At 30.6% G+C, this 17,126-nt stretch overlaps 1 protein-coding gene across 1 annotated transcript in view; it reads right to left on the reverse strand.

Moving 5' to 3' along the window:
* Positions 1 to 267: 267 nt before the first annotated feature.
* Positions 268 to 17,126, reverse strand: part of LOC148313092 (CUGBP Elav-like family member 3) — a 722,672-nt gene continuing 705,813 nt past the window's right edge. The window contains exon 7 of the mRNA XM_088268061.1: positions 268 to 377. Within this exon, the coding sequence (XP_088124187.1) occupies positions 268 to 377 (110 nt within the window). The remainder of the gene's footprint in view (positions 378 to 17,126) is intronic.

Below are 17,126 nucleotides of genomic sequence, written 5' to 3' on the forward strand. Positions count from 1 at the left end.
TCCTGGGCGGCGCCCCTAGGAACTTGATGCCTTGTAAATGAGGCAAACTTGATTGACGCTCACGGGGGGTATGTTGAGTACGTGGCCCAGCCAACTGAATCTCATTTCCTTGGCGACAGTGGTAACCATTGGTTTCTGCGTGCGTTGTCTTATTTTCACGTTCCTCACAAAGTCAAATAACATCACGCCTTAAATTCGTCGAAGATATCTATTCGTAAGCCAAGAATACAATTTAACTGAACTTTTGCAAGGTGCCATGTTTTACAGTCATATAAGAAGAAGTGTAAAGCAGGGATTCCCTAATTGTTCTAACGGATTCCCTAATTGTTCTACGAAGAGTTCTATCTTCAGACCATCTTCATACTGTTGAAGGAGCTCTGAACAATCGGATATAATCTACAAAATTAACTATGAGACTTTGAATGTTTCGGAATTCACTTTGTGGTAGGGCAATTAAATTATAAATAAAAGACTTGTTTTTTACCACTTGAATATTACATTGTAACAACTACAACATTTTGAATGTGTCCAAATACTTGTTCACAAAATCTGGATTATCTCCAATTACAGGAGTTATTTTCATATTATTTTTTGACATCTCATCAAAGATGAAGAAGAATATGAAAGTCTGAGCATTTACGGGGCTGATGACTGTCATAGGCTGGTTTTAGTGATCACTTTACACACGCGTAACATTCACCAATTCTACCCATTATTGACAACCAAACTACTCAAATTCTTGGAAGTTCTATATATATGAACCAATTTAGAAACCTTGTTCTTGAATCACTAGAACTTCACTAGAGACATCTATTGGTGAGATGTAAAGAAGCTCTTTACTAAGCAGAAACTCTTATATGAGTATGTGAGGTCCAAATTCTGGATTTCAATCATGTTTGATGAGATGTCCAAAAAAATAAAATAATAATAATAATAATTGTTACAACTAATTGGAAGCCACAGATGCATCCATCTACGGGTAAGAATATAAACTTTTATATTCAAACCCGTACATGGAAGCATCTGTAGCTTCCGTAACTAGTCGATACAATATCATACTCAAGTGGTAAAAAACAAGTGCTTTATTTATAATTTACTATGAGACCATCAAACGTAGCATACATATTTTTTTTTATCATTTTATATTTTTTAAAGTATCACACGAAAAAATTAAATTATTATAAGTATACTATTGCTGTTGTTTCTTTCATTGTTCTTTGAGTTCTGGGAATAAAAAAAAATCTGTAATATCGTGATTCTGTTTCCTACTGTTGTTTATATATTCGTGCCAATTTTATTATGTTCCGAGTTATAAAAAAAATTAAACTTTTTACATCAAAACTTTAGTTAAGCCTCTTCTATCGTCGCGTTTGTTTGACATAAATGTGTTCATCTCAAACGTGGGCGAGGGGGGGCGGAGGCTGGGGGGGAGGTTCGCGGTAAAGCCAGGAGATATCCAAAATTTGCAACCTCCTTTCCATCACATCCCTTATTCACCTTTACTAAAGTGATCAGTTCACCCTCTCAGAGAGCTCAGATAATATTTAAAATATTGACTCAGAATGTCAACTATTTATAAAAAAATACTTTCCTATGATTTGCTTCCAATAAACATTGCTTTTGATTGATTTAAAATAATATTTTTGGCATCTCAAGATAGATGAAGAAGAATTTGGAAGTTTGGGTGTTTACAGGGCTTATGACCCGTCATAGGCTGGTTAGTCACTTTACACACGAGCAACAAGTTATGATTGACAACCACGCTACTCAAATTTTTGGAATTCTTAGATATATTGATCAACCTCGTTACTTTATTATTAATGCAGATTTGTGAGCAAGTATTTTGGCTAACTTTAAATGTTGCAGATTTAGAAGTAGTTTTTTTCCTTAATTGGTAAATTTTCATGTTTCTAAGATTTTTATTTTTTTTAAAATGTGAATAGGTTAAAAACGAAGGGAAATCCTAAAATAAAATCCTAAATAAAAAATAAACCATTTTAATTGATTGGGTGTGGAATCGAATAAGTGAAGAAAGGATAGTAAAACAAACTTGTGAGGCAAATATAGTTGGTAATAGAAGCAGAGAAGGATCGAGTTAAACTTGGCAAAATAAAGTATTTCTAGTACTTGAAAGTCATGGTCAGGTGAGTCGGAATTATCGGCGTATGTGTTTGAGAATATTTATGAATGTGGAAGTGGCGAAGATTGTGGGCAAAGACAGATTAGTGCGGCGTTCTATTCTCTTTGCCTACCATTGCGGAGAAGCGGGGTGATGGTAAGTTATTTTTTTTAGTTTAATAAGTAAAACAAATAAGAAAAAAATCTGAGTACTTACAGAGCTTACGACCTATCGTAGGTTGGCTTAAGTGATCACAATATACACGTTCCATTCTACTCATGATTGACTACACTAGTCAAATTTTGGAACTTGTATATATATCCCATAAAAGATTAGTGCTTTGATATGTGAGTTCTCGGCAACATCTATGGTTGAGTTGAGTTAGCTTGTTTTTAAGCATCAAGTGATCATTTGAACCAGTCCAAAGCAGGTCGTTAGATAGTTAGATAGTTAATGGGTATTGTAAAAGAAATTAAATTTCGTCATTGTTTAATAAGGTTCGTACGTAAATTAAATTAGTTGTTACATTAACTTTGATTGAATTCTCGACGCGCCCATTGTTAGCTCATGTGAGAGAGGCTTTGTCAAAAGAGTTTGTAAAGACCTTAAGCTTTTTTTTTTGCAACACCTTAAGTTCTGGTATCACAAAGAAAACGAATCACGGTTAATACTTTTCTCGAACAAAACCTTCGTCAGTTTGTTATTTACAAGAGACTGTAATTAGACAATACTCGTGATGAAAAGTTTTAGGCAGAAAGGATCCCTTCTTTTTGGCTTTGTGTAACGTTTAATTCCAATTTCAAAGACACAAATGAGAAAGTACTCGAGAGTCTAAGAAACAATATATTGCATTTAATTACGTTTAGGAGGATATTAAAAATTGAAGATCGTCGAAAATAACATTTTAGAAACGGTAAAGAATAAGTAATGGGAATTGAAATACTCAGATTTATTACAATAAAATCACAAAAAGCAGATTATCTGTAAAGTATCACTAAAAAAATATGATCACATTTAGAATCAATGTGATACGTATGTATTTATTAATTCATCTCAATTTTCAAATTTAAGGTGAAGTGTACAAGCCTATAAAATGAATACGATTCTTACTTACTATCACGCCTTTTCTCCACACGTGGTATGCAGAGAGAAAATAACGCCACAGCCCTATGTCTTTGCAAACATTATTCTTCCACATTCTTGCAACTCCTCATATGTATCTTCATACCCTAATTCTAATTAATGACCATAATAATTTTGAGTATTCGACATCGTTGATCATGCCGTGGTTTCTTTGGTCGTCTTCTACTCCTATTTCAACTATATTAACGTCAAAAATTTCACGTTCATTCACGTGGAGTTTTTGTCAGGATCAATGCCTAGTTTATGTAAGCTTTTTATTTAGCAAAAGAATCTTATTTTTCTGTTCTTGATTGAAATTAATTTTGATCAACGTTAGTGAAGATATTATAAACATATATTTTATTGCACATACTAATTTATTAATAAAAATGTATGTATTTATATTTAAATGAAAGCGTTTACATTGGTTAATGGGTTCAAAACAAATTATTAAAAATAATGCGTTTTTAAAATAAATAACATTTCCCAATATTATTTTGATACTGAATTCAACTGAAATAAAAAGTAAAAGCTCGGTTTTTCAAATATTGACGAACATCTACGTTAAAACGTAAAAAAAAAAAACATATATTTTGTAAAATATTTTACGCAAAATATGAAAACAAATAATGATAAATACAAAGCTTTGATTATTACAAAATTTTATTTTAATTTTGTACATAGTTATTATGAAATCAGAGGATAAATTAATTTCATGGGTGAAATGAGAGTAAGGGTCTTATGCCCTTATTAGCTCATTCTTCATAATTTTTCATTTAATGAAAAACTTTTAATTACCGTCGATTAGACTCATGTACACATCAAAGCGGGTATCTTCAGTAAAATATGTAAAAAAAGGACGGAGCAAGCGCTGTCGCCTGTAAAAAATGAGACGGGCTACAGACAAATTTTTCATAGCCTTCGGCCTGAAAGTAATTAAAATTTCGTTTTCTGAAATTCTGATGTTTTTACGGAGAGCCCAAAGCGGCCGGAGAATATTATACGCGAATCGAATTCTGTTTGCTTACACAAGATTGTTGAGGATAAATTTTATTTTGATTGGGGCCTGTGCCGGTTTTTTTTCCGCATCAATTTGAAGATTTTTCAAACGTATATTTTCGATGATGAAAAATGTCTAAGCTTGAGGGTGCAATGCATTTTCTTTAAATATAGTAGTTACTGCATTAAGTGAATGGATTTTGAAATTAAGTTTTAGTAACTTAACATATTATTTGTGGAGGTCCTCACCAAATCGTTACATTTCAATTTTAAATGATTTTAAGTAATCAGGATTGTAAAATTGTTAGGTTTTGGTGCGATTTAATGATTTCATATTGGTTGAACACAGAATCGGTCATGTTTTATCGCAACTTTAATTAAAATTTCGATAGAATACAGTAAACTGAACCGATTTGCTTATTTATATTTTGATAAAATGATTTTTGTGCAATATTGGAAATGTAACTTTTTGATGAGAACTTTTTATACTATCCACATTTATACTAACCAAGTTCTATATATTTTTATTTATAAACATACTTATAACATATTTAGAATAATAATAGCCTTACCATGAAATCTAAGTTGACAGTACACAATGAAGTCCTGGTGCCAACCCCTAATGTATGGATATTGAGCATAGAGTTGTCAAAAGAAGGATGAAAGTAGACTGAATGCAATCGAAATGATATATCTCAGATAAATATGTGGCAAAACGACGTTAGATAGATATTCGAATTGACATATGGAGAAAATGGAAGGCTGAGATAAGCATTCTCGATTACGGTTGGAAATTATATTTTTAACTGTCAAAAATATGTGAAAATACATGTTTTTGAATGTAACTTTGTGTTTAAATTCAAAAGCAATCTGTGAGCAAGTTTTAACGAACAAACATTTACATTTTTCGTAGTTTATAATTTGACGAAGTTATTTGTAAACACAACATTTTGAGTGAGTCCAAATACTTTTTCACAAATCTGGATTTCCTCCAGAGTTATTTTTATATTATTTTTTGACATCTCATCAAAGATGAAGAAGAATATGGAAGTCTGGGCATTTACGGGGCTTACGACCGTCATAGGCTGGTTTGAGTGATCACTTTACACACGTGTAACATTCACCAATTCTACCCATTATTGACAACCACACTACTCAAATTCTTGGAAGTTCTATATATATGAATCAATTTAGAAACCTTGTTCATGAATCACTAAAACTTCACTAGAGACATCTATTGGTGAGATGTAAAGAAGCTTTTTATTAAGCAGAAACTCTTATATTAGTATGTGAGATCCGAATCCCGGATAATAATCACACACATGAGAAACGCCAGAAAATACCATTTTCATTTTTATTATTAAGCTTATAATTTGACCAGATAATTTATTTACAACATTTTGAGTGTGTCCAAATACTTGTTCACAAAATCTGGATTATCTCCAATTACAGGAGTTATTTTCATATTATTTTTTGACATCTCATCAAAGATGAAGAAGAATATGGAAGTCTGGGCATTTACGGGGCTTACGACCGTCATAGGCTGGTTTGAGTGATCACTTTACACACGTGTAACATTCACCAATTCTACCCATTATTGACAACCACACTACTCAAATTCTTGGAAGTTCTATATATATGAATCAATTTAGAAACCTTGTTCATGAATCACTAAAACTTCACTAGAGACATCTATTGGTGAGATGTAAAGAAGCTTTTTATTAAGCAGAAACTCTTATATTAGTATGTGAGATCCGAATCCCGGATAATAATCACACACATGAGAAACGCCAGAAAATACCATTTTCATTTTTATTATTAAGCTTATAATTTGACCAGATAATTTATTTACAACATTTTGAGTGTGTCCAAATACTTGTTCACAAAATCTGGATTATCTCCAATTACAGGAGTTATTTTCATATTATTTTTTGACATCTCATCAAAGATGAAGAAGAATATGGAAGTCTGGGCATTTACATACTAATAAAAGAGTTTCTGCTTAATAAAAAGCTTCTTTACATCTCACCAATAGATGTCTCTAGTGAAGTTTTAGTGATTCATGAACAAGGTTTCTAAATTGATTCATATATATAGAACTTCCAAGAATTTGAGTAGTGTGGTTGTCAATAATGGGTAGAATTGGTGAATGTTACACGTGTGTAAAGTGATCACTCAAACCAGCCTATGACGGTCGTAAGCCCCGTAAATGCCCAGACTTCCATATTCTTCTTCATCTTTGATGAGATGTCAAAAAATAATATGAAAATAACTCCTGTAATTGGAGATAATCCAGATTTTGTGAACAAGTATTTGGACACACTCAAAATGTTGAGTTATTTTTACATTTCAATATAGATGAAACAAGATATGGATCTAGGTATTTACAGGGTTCATGACATATCATAGGCTGGTTAAGTGATCACTTTACTCATGTGCAACATTCACCATTCTACCCATGATTGACAACTACACTACTCAAATTTTTGCTTCTCTTAGATGTATTTATCAATGCCATGACATAGTACACATGAGTTTACAAAAGCCAACTATATAAGATAGCGAAAAGCTTTTGTTTAGCTGAGTCGTTTTTTTTGTATGCAAGAGATGTGTGGAAAAAATCCATTATTTTTGTGGGTTAAGATTTGGATCGCAAAATGTTTATTATTCTTGATTATTTGTTAACAACAATAACGTAGATTTTTTAAATTATATAAAATAGGGCTCTCGTTTTTAAGAGTGCGTTATCTTAATCAAATTCTCTGAAAAGATAAATAATAATGTTTTCGCAACAAAATAAAACAAAGGGGTTAAAAATATGATAGCAAGTTACGTGCAGTGTGACTTTAATGGGATTCCAGGCAGTTTGGCGCAATATGTTTCGGCACAACTCCATAACTTAAGCCGTAAGTGATAAAACGTTTGCTACATTTTAAGGGACATTAGGGATTGCAGGAAGTTTCAGGGCGCGTGATTAATGCTACATTGTAGAATCAACTCGTGTTAAAGAGACCATTTTTAAGGCCGTATAGGTACAAAACGTAACGTTAATTTTTTATGACGTATAAAACATCAATGTACGTATGTAGGAAGTTGAGATAAAAATGGGTATGACTTTGTTGCATGATGTGACCTCAAATGTAACATATTTTTATGTATGCGATGATTTATTCGTATATAAATATGAATATTTATATATATATATATATATATATATATATATATATATATATATATATATATATATATATATATATATATATATATATATATATATATATAAATATATATATATATATATATATATATATATATATATATTTATATATATATATATATATATAAATATACATATATATATACATATATATATATATATATATATATATATATATATATATATATATATATACATATATAAATATACATATATATATACATATATATATATATATATATATATATATATATATATATATATATATATATATATATATATATATATATATATATATATATATAAATATATATATAAATATATATATATATATATATATATATATATATATATATATATATATATATATATATATATATATATATATATATATATATATATATACAAAATTCATGTAGATGTAAATTTATCCCATTTATTTTATGATGCTCTTTATAACTGTTTTTTTAAATTTGTAAATATGGTTTATTTTGGTTAATGTAGCTTCACAAGTACATTAACTGTCATTTTAAGATTTTTCGCTTCTTTCACATTCACGCCAGACCGTTTTCAAGTATTAGATTTTATAGACTACCTTTTTCTCATAAATTTGTTTTTATCATTCTTTCTTTACTTATTTGCAATATAAAAAAATATGTTTAAATTCGTAATTTTGTACATATGTACGTCGCTGTCAAATGAACGCTTCAATATTTACAAAAATATGTGCAACATTAATACATTTCGGTATTTTAACCACTATATTAAAAGTATTGATGTAACTTATGTCTAAAATTCCAAAAAAATACACAAAAATAAAATAATATCTTTTGTCGAAGTGCGGTGATCGATTTTTATGCATACCAAAGACCTCTGGTGCCTCGTCTATAGAGTGACTCTTGATGAATATTGTTTCCTTATTTTGTTTCCCAGCAGAGTTCATTTTTATTAAAGCACGTGCACGGCAAGAACGGATTCATCTAGTTAATAATTTTAGGAAAAGAATACGGTGTATTGAATACAAATTTTACCTGCGTAATAAAACTCGGGGTAGATACGCCCCTGGGCGGTGGGGTCACAATAATTTTTAGATTACCCCCTCAGGGGTGTAGTTTGCACCATCTCATCCTTCGCAGACCGGATTACCTTTACGTTTCATATAACCTGGTACCTAATTAAAACTTTGAAAACGATATCCAGAGGGGCAGAGCAACCGAGGGTAGTCTAGATGCCAGATCTAGATGATTGCACTGTTTATTATTATTTTTTTTTAAAAGTAATGACAAGTAAATGACTTGAGTTGTTTTACATCAATGTATACATATTTACAGTGTTTAAAAATCGGTAATTGCGTATTTATTCTGAATTAATTATTTAATATTCATTTGTGTTAACAGAAAGAAAAAAATCTACGGAGATACTAATTAATTTGTTTTCGTCCGTGCTCAAAAATAATACAAGAATTTCAAACATAATAAAATATTTTCATCCACGATTTCAAGTTGTAAATGGCTTTATACAACGTTTTCCTTTACCCCTTTGAAAGGATATAAAAATGAGGGAATACGAAATGAAGTCCTGGTAAATATTTTATTCCTTTAGCGCAAAACACGGTATTTACAAATGATTTCAACCGATGTGTTTTTGCAAAGCGTATTTGTATATGGTTTAAATGAATGCTGATTTTACTTATTTTGATTCAAACTCACGGAGTTCTACGGGGTAGAAACGTGACGAGCCATAAACGAAGGCCAAATTATACATTTTTACGATCCCAAATGGAATCATACTGTGAGAAATATTAGCGGGCGCAGATTTGTTAAACAGACGATATAAAATGATAGTATGGAAATTTGAGGTTTTAATCCCTGAACAAATATAAACACTGCTGCGGGTAAATGCGTTATGCACTTCGAGTGGGGACCGTTAAGCCTAGTTTATGTGCAAGCGCGTAACAGAGATACAAACAAATTATTTAAAAAGTTCTCAGTGGGATTAGTATGGATTGTCGCGGATTAAATTTTACATAAACGCATTCAATAATTTTGTGAAAACGTTCATTCTAGAATTGCTATTACATTATTTTTTCATAATCTCTACAGTTTAAGTTATAAACAATTCATATATATAAAAAAAAAATTAAAATGGAAAAAATGGTAAAAGTAATATTTTGTATAAAAAAATACGCATTGCAATTTCAGTGAGGATTGCCTTTAATAGATCTCGTGAATTATTATGTGTAGGACAAAATAAATAATATGGTCTTTTGACGCTTGAAAAAAACACTGAAATAAATATTTATTTAGGGTAAACATATAGTCGGCTTTCATAGTGTAGTAGTTTGACTACCATTTGACTACCATGCTGAAGTTTAGAGTCTCGGGTCTCATTCCGAGCGGATCAAAGCAAAGAGGTCAAAATAATTGTTTTCTCACTTAAATATTTATTAATAATATGTAGTAAACGATTAAATTAATATTGTATCGATTTGATACAGTACCATACTTTTACATTTGCATTGTGATATACCTACTTAATAAACTAATTCCGAGTAATATTAAAGCTAAAATTAAGAGTTAAACAGACTTGGTTTTATTCTATGAAAAAAATGGGTGATTGTTTATAGAAATACTGAATGAAATCCTATTAATCTCAAAACTGTAAATTTACACCAATTGAATCGAATACTTTATTTATTCAAAACGTCGGTTCATTGGCCTATTTTGAGCTGGTATTAGATACACCTAGTTAAAATCGATTCACGTTCAATTATAATGACACAATGGGGAACGATTCACCCTTAGCGGTTTCCTAACAGGGGGAAAACCATTCTACGAACCCTAAAAATTACTCTTGAATCATAAACATTATTTACTTGGGACAAAGCTGAATCGTAACAACTCAATACACAACTATTATGAACCTTTCTGGGAACTTTTTGTCTAGAAGGATAGTTCAATTACAATTGTAACCAGGAATATATAATAATAATATTTATAATACATCTACCTTAAGACAGCTTAAAAATAGTATACTCTGTATATTACCTATCTAAATTTGTATTATATTGTATTATGTTAACTATCGTCCAGCCAAGAAAAAAATACCGAGTTCGTTGTGGCTTACTAAAAGTATTAAAGTGAGAAGGTACATACCTTTGTAAAAAAAAAACTAAAAACAAACAGAATACCCAAAGTTTAACAATATTTTGAGGGTGTCAAAATTTTGGTTGACACATACTAGATTTATGATGAGTAAAAAATGTGATCCAATAAAAATAGCATAATAATATTGAATATTATGTTTTCATGTGTCTCCTAGTATCAAATTTATTCGGAAATTATCATACATTTATTAAGATTTTTGTTAGTATTCTTTGTACAAATTTGAACCATGGACGTCGTCGGTAAATCAAAATAGTTGATGCTTTTAATTGAAGAATAATTTTTAGAACTTTGAGTAATCTGGTTAACGATAGAAATAGTAACATCAGATTGACAATAAAAATTCGTTAATATCTCGGATCTCATAAATATGCTTAGCTTAGCTTTATTGGATATACCTAATCGTCAATCAAAGAATGCACTATTTTTTTACTGCGACGAGATGAATTAATATTATCACAGTTATCATTTCATACACTTCATTAATTTATTTGGCATGGTATTTAATGTAAATCATTTTAATTGTTGCTTTATTCTCAGACGAGTTGAAAAAAACAAACATTTTAACAAGCTGAAAAATTCAATGTAATCACAACCCTATTTCGAAAATTAAAACCCCTCGCTGTATATTATGTACTCCGGCGCGCCGCTCAATAAAAAGGATTATACATCTGAATATAAAAAAAATACATATGAAAAAGATACTCGCACAACAATTCGGTGATTTCATCTTTACAGCCAAAGGAAAATAACATGACATCATTCCGTGCCCGAATCATTTGTCATTTTTCTTATTTTCTTCACACTAGTCTTTGTATCGTCCGTTTATTTCTCCTTTATGCGGTTAGCGGCATTTAAATAATAACATCGCGAGTTATTGTCATCTTGGTTATAATGTTGACTGTGTTTCATATAAATAGAATTACTGTATTGTAAACAGTTTATGTTTATATACATTGCCCGCGTGTATGCGGGGAGATAGATTGATAGCGTCAAAATAACTTGGCTTATTTTTCTGAGTTTGTGTAATATTCCTCGGAATTTATGGTTATTATTACAATAACGAGGAGGGGATAGAGACATAACTGTTTCACTGTTTATGCCTTTTCCTTACATTGTTTTTTCTTGTTGTTCTTTCGGAAAGTGTAGACACAAGTTTCTGAATTATGAATATGTGTTTTTTTTTTGAATTTCAAAAATGCTCAGTCGCGTGAGGAATAATATTCTACCCACAAAAACGACCCCGGACTTATAGAATCCATAATAGCCGTTACTAATGACCAGTTCTAGGGGACAGTAAATTTTATTAGGTGTACGTTTTGTTATAATAAAACAGATGTATAAGAGACCCACCCGGCGCATGCGCAGTGCATGACGTCACGTTGAATAAGCACGCGTTGCAGTCACGTGCCACGTGGGGGGTGTGAACAAAAAAAGGATTATTATGAGCAACGTTGTCACATTCACGGGGTTGATGCCCAGATACCAAGAGGTAGATTAAAAAAAATCGTTCATAAGGGTCGCAAATTCGAACCGCAGAAATATGTACAGCAGGACCTTATTAATCCGAACGCCGAAAATGTATCCTCTGTTCGGACTAGCGAACGTTCGGCTTACAGTACAGAGAATCTGTAGGAATTTTTTTTATCCATTAAAAGAAATATATATTGTGATATTTTAAATGTGCGTCTTAAAGTTTTCAAAGAAATAAAATATTTAGTTGGTCGAGATTTATTTAATGACAAGTAAAAAGCTTTGTCTCTCAATTTACGTAAACGCATATTCTCTAGCACATGAATATCCACTTGATCAGCCCATTCTAGGCATGTTTTTAAGGAATGAGTGGGCGTTCGGATTACAGAGGTGTTCGGATAAGCGGGGGTTCGGATTAAAGACGTCCTGCTGTGTTTGTAAATTTGCAATGTACGGAATGACAATAATGTTCCCCTAGCTTTGCAACTGTCAATCAAATAAAATTATGTAGAAGCTATACAATCAGTAGACTATTACTCTTGCCAACAAAATTGTAAGTTGGATATGATTACGTGTTATTATCGTCGTACCAATACGATACGCGATTCCTTTGTCCTGGGAAATGATATAAGTATGGAAATATGTATTGCGTAATATCAAAACGTTCAATTTATATCATAAACTTTTAGAATGAAATAACTTCAACAACATGAACTATTATTATCTCTGAAATTACCCTTATTATAAAATAACGACTTCTTAAAATTTTATTTTATTTACTTTAGAAATTTGTAAAACAAGTTCCATACACATATATTAATTATAACTTTAATATGTGATCAATTTGCGAAATGAAAATGTATTAGATTTATTTACCTATATAAATTTTGTTTTTTTTTTTACAATAAAAATATATATTTAGAATACTGAACATAATATATTAAAATTTAATACATATTAATATTATCAACATTTTGAGAAGTCGATTAAAATTGATACACCTACATAAAAACAGCTCCGTAATATTTGATGACAATTTTATTACAAAAATCGGTTATTAACTTTCATTGCTGTCATCTTTAAATAGGAAATATTTTCAATACAAATTGTATTCAGAACAACAAAAAAAAAATAATTTCTACGATTTACAAAAGAAAATTTTCGTAAATGGTGTATTTAAAATTTATTCAAGTGTAAACAAGAAAAAAGTCTCAAAAAAGTACTGCGAATCCGAAAAATTATAATTATTAGTACTGTAAAAAAATCACGTCGCCAGCGTTCAGCACAATAAAACTGAATACAATTGAGTTGTAAAAAAATAAAAGCGTAATCTGAAAACGTTAAATTTTATATCTTCAAAACAGACGATTATCGTGGACGTAAAAACACAACGACGAATCTCTTAGCTGTGGGGAACAAAAAGTTAGGAGTAGGGACTTACCTCCAAAGGTTATACGAGAAAAACAGTCGCAAGAAAAGAGAAAGTACTTCCCTCAGATATTGTCTGGAATCACCGCATGGTTTCGTGTTTTATGCCTTCTCCACACCATGTTAAGCCATCAGAGTGCCTATTGGGAAATCGAACTGTTTTCCTTATATTGTGACTAATGCCGCCTACAAAGGGGAAAAGCTTCATTTGAATTTGACAAGGGAATTCCTATCTGAAAGTCCAACATTTTTACATTCAATTTCAACACCGTTTTTGTTTTCAATTATTATTATTAAAAATTGTTATGGATTTTAAAGTTAAAAAAATAAAACGCCGTAGTAAAGTTGTTTTTTCGGCAAAATCTGAACTTAAAAAAAAATCTGGTCTAAATATTCAAAAGAGATACTAATAAGCCATTTAAAATATTTCGTTTATATGCGATCATCTTACCAGAATTGTAATCGCAAAGATATTATCTCTTTCTAAACAAATCAGATTATTTACCACACACAAAAAAGTATTGTTTCCAAAAAAATTACATAAATCACAATATCTTAAAATTAGGCTTGGAAATGACGACAAAGAAATAAATTGACAGTATCAACAATGATTTTAAATAATAAATAAAACACTTGTATAGCATCACTTTTGAGTGATAAATGTTATCACGACTATTAATTTTTTTATTATTATTGTTATGGTTACAGATGTTTTTTTTTAAATTTTAATTCATTTTCTAAACATTTATATTTGCAATCTTAAAATTAAAAACTCAGTTCTCTTACACTTGTTATTTATGTTAGTTGGTAATACATTTTTTTTAGTATATGTATTTTTGTTTTTGTTTTTTTGTTGTTTTGTTTTCGATTTTTAAGATTAGTTTAACGAAGGTAATTTTTTCACCTGTTTATGAGAAGATATATATTTTATGAAACTTATCGTGCTTACATTAATAAACTCAAAATTGTTCATTAATTAGTGTTTTATTTTTATATTTAAATCATAAAGAAAGTGGCAAATCAATAAACAATATATATTTTTTACACTTATCTGCACCATTATGATGCACAGGGCACTGCATAATATAAACACAGTTTTATCTTGATCGTTAACACATGAAGGAAAGTGATCAGCCCTCCGCTTCAGGTACCAGTCCAGGTAAATATTTAATAAACATTAGAGTGGAAAAACTTACTTAAATTTATTTGACGCTGGGAATCGAACCCGAGACTTTCAGTTGTAATGGTGGTCCAGTGTGCTGACCATTACACTACGGAGGAGGACAAATATCTAAATGTTGTTTATTTATAATTTAAATATATCATAATAACTTAAAGTGGAGCTTGAAAACGACGATAATGAAATAATTGCCATTATCAACAATGATTTTAAAATAAAGAAAAAAAAATATTTGTATAAGACCATTTTTGAGTTAATTTACGTTTGTATTTTCAACTTAAAGCTTGTATTTTCACCTGTTGAGGACAACATATATATATACATATATATATATATATATATATATATATTTTACGAAACTCGTCGTGCTTACATTAATAAATTCAAAAGTGGTCATAAACAAGTGTTTAATTTTTATATTTTAATTATAATGCCATTCCGCAAAAATAATGGTAAATCAATAAACTATATAGTATCAACAATCGTTTTCTTTTTCGAATAACCATAATAATACCTAGGTATTAGTTGAAAAACCACCCCTTTTGCCGTCAGCAGCATCGTTCCTTTTGTCTCCTGCAATAAAACGCACACGGCGTATCTTTTTATGCCCCTTACCCGAAGGATAATGTAGGCGTTTCTAGCTTTTGGCCAGGTTATGTATGGCCATATTTGGCACAGTATTGCGAGAAGACGCCTCGCTTGCCGCCAAGATAATTTGACAACATCTATTACTTGTCACCTCCGAGCCCGACCATTTTGTGTCAAATTGGTATTTTGTCGAGAGCAATGTGTACGGTTGGTATCTGGGGAAAATAAAAGGTATATTCTTCATAATAATAATACGAAAAATGAAGAGAAACGGAAATTACGATTTGAAATATAACAATATACTGTAGTATTCGTGTATTGAATACTGGATAAAATAATAGTAAAATTGATTCCACTATTTTGAAAACAATTATCTATTTTTTTGTATATTAAAGCATTGTTAAATTAGTGGTTTTTATTTCTACAACATTATGAGTGTGTTCAAATACTTGTTCACAAAATCTGGATTATTTCTAATTACAGGAGTAATTATCATATAATTTTTTTGACACCTCATCAAAGATGAAGAATATGGAAATCTGGGCATTTACGGTTTAAAAAAAATGAAAATATGATTTTATTTCTTTTTTATTAAATTATTATTTTCTCCTTCTTCTAACTCTTATTCGCACCCAATAACGTATAGGTCCTTGAACCGTATAGAAAGATCAGTCATGCGCTTCAGGTACCAGTTCAGGGTAATCTAAATAAATAAAAAATCTTTATTCTGTGTATAGATTTATTCCCTGATTGCGTCGAAATTTTGTCATGACATTCCATTCCAGGTAAAGCTTATATTAAATAAATATAAACAACGTGAGAAATCAGTATTAATTATTTTGACCCTTCTAAGGATCGAAGCCGGAACCTCCAGCACAATAGCTTAATGAGCTTATCACTACGCTATGTAGGCCGAATTATTTGTATAAAATTCAGACAATAATCGTCAAAAACTTATAAACTTTATAAAGTACAGGAGACAACGTAAACGTAAAATTCAGCTCGTTAAAATTTGCTACGACAAAACAAATAACTATAATTATTCATCCCAAAGTAGGTACGTAAAATTCATATAACAAATTATTTAAGCTGTATTTGGAGTGTAACAAACCGCGCATCATGAGTAGTTTAAGAAATTACAGGGCGTAGAGGAAAATAAATTAACTTTGTTCATCCCCGTAGGTGAAGGGTGAGATTGCACACGAAGCTGATGAATTATACTCCCTGCGAAGAATAATTACTCCGTAACTCCTCTGCTTGGATGCACATAAAGTTTACATAGAATCCCAGACTAGTCTCTTTACATAATTTTACAACAAATAATGTTTCTCTCATAATTATAAACTTAAAAACATAAAATTTGAAGGTTGATGGAAATATTGAATTTGGAAATGATCACCTTGCTTCATGACATCAAAACCTATCGAAAATTCTACCCCTATGTGGAAGGTTCTGAGACCATTGTATATATACCTACAGGTTTCAAAAATTAATTATATACGAGTATATTTGTCCGCCTCCGTAGTGTAATGGTCAGCACGCTCGGCTACCGTACTGGAGGTCCCGGGTTCGATTTCCAGGGGGGTCAAATAAATAAAAGTGATTTTTGCACTCTTATATTCATTCAATATTACCTTGGACTGGTGCCGGAAGCGGTAGGCTGGTCGCCTTTCTTTCATGTGTTAACGATCAAGATAACACTGCGTTTATATGATGCAGTGCCTTATGCACCATTGGGGTGCGGATAAGGGTTTGAATGAATATAATGAATATCTTTAGATGTTTACCCGCTACAGGGCAGAAAGTATTGTTTTTGAATTTTGAAGAAAAGCTATT

Source organism: Brachycentrus maculatus, unplaced genomic scaffold (assembly GCF_059751285.1).
Source record: "Brachycentrus maculatus isolate JH-2025_06_01 unplaced genomic scaffold, ASM5975128v1 h1tg000022l, whole genome shotgun sequence".
Classification (NCBI taxonomy): domain Eukaryota; kingdom Metazoa; phylum Arthropoda; class Insecta; order Trichoptera; family Brachycentridae; genus Brachycentrus; species Brachycentrus maculatus.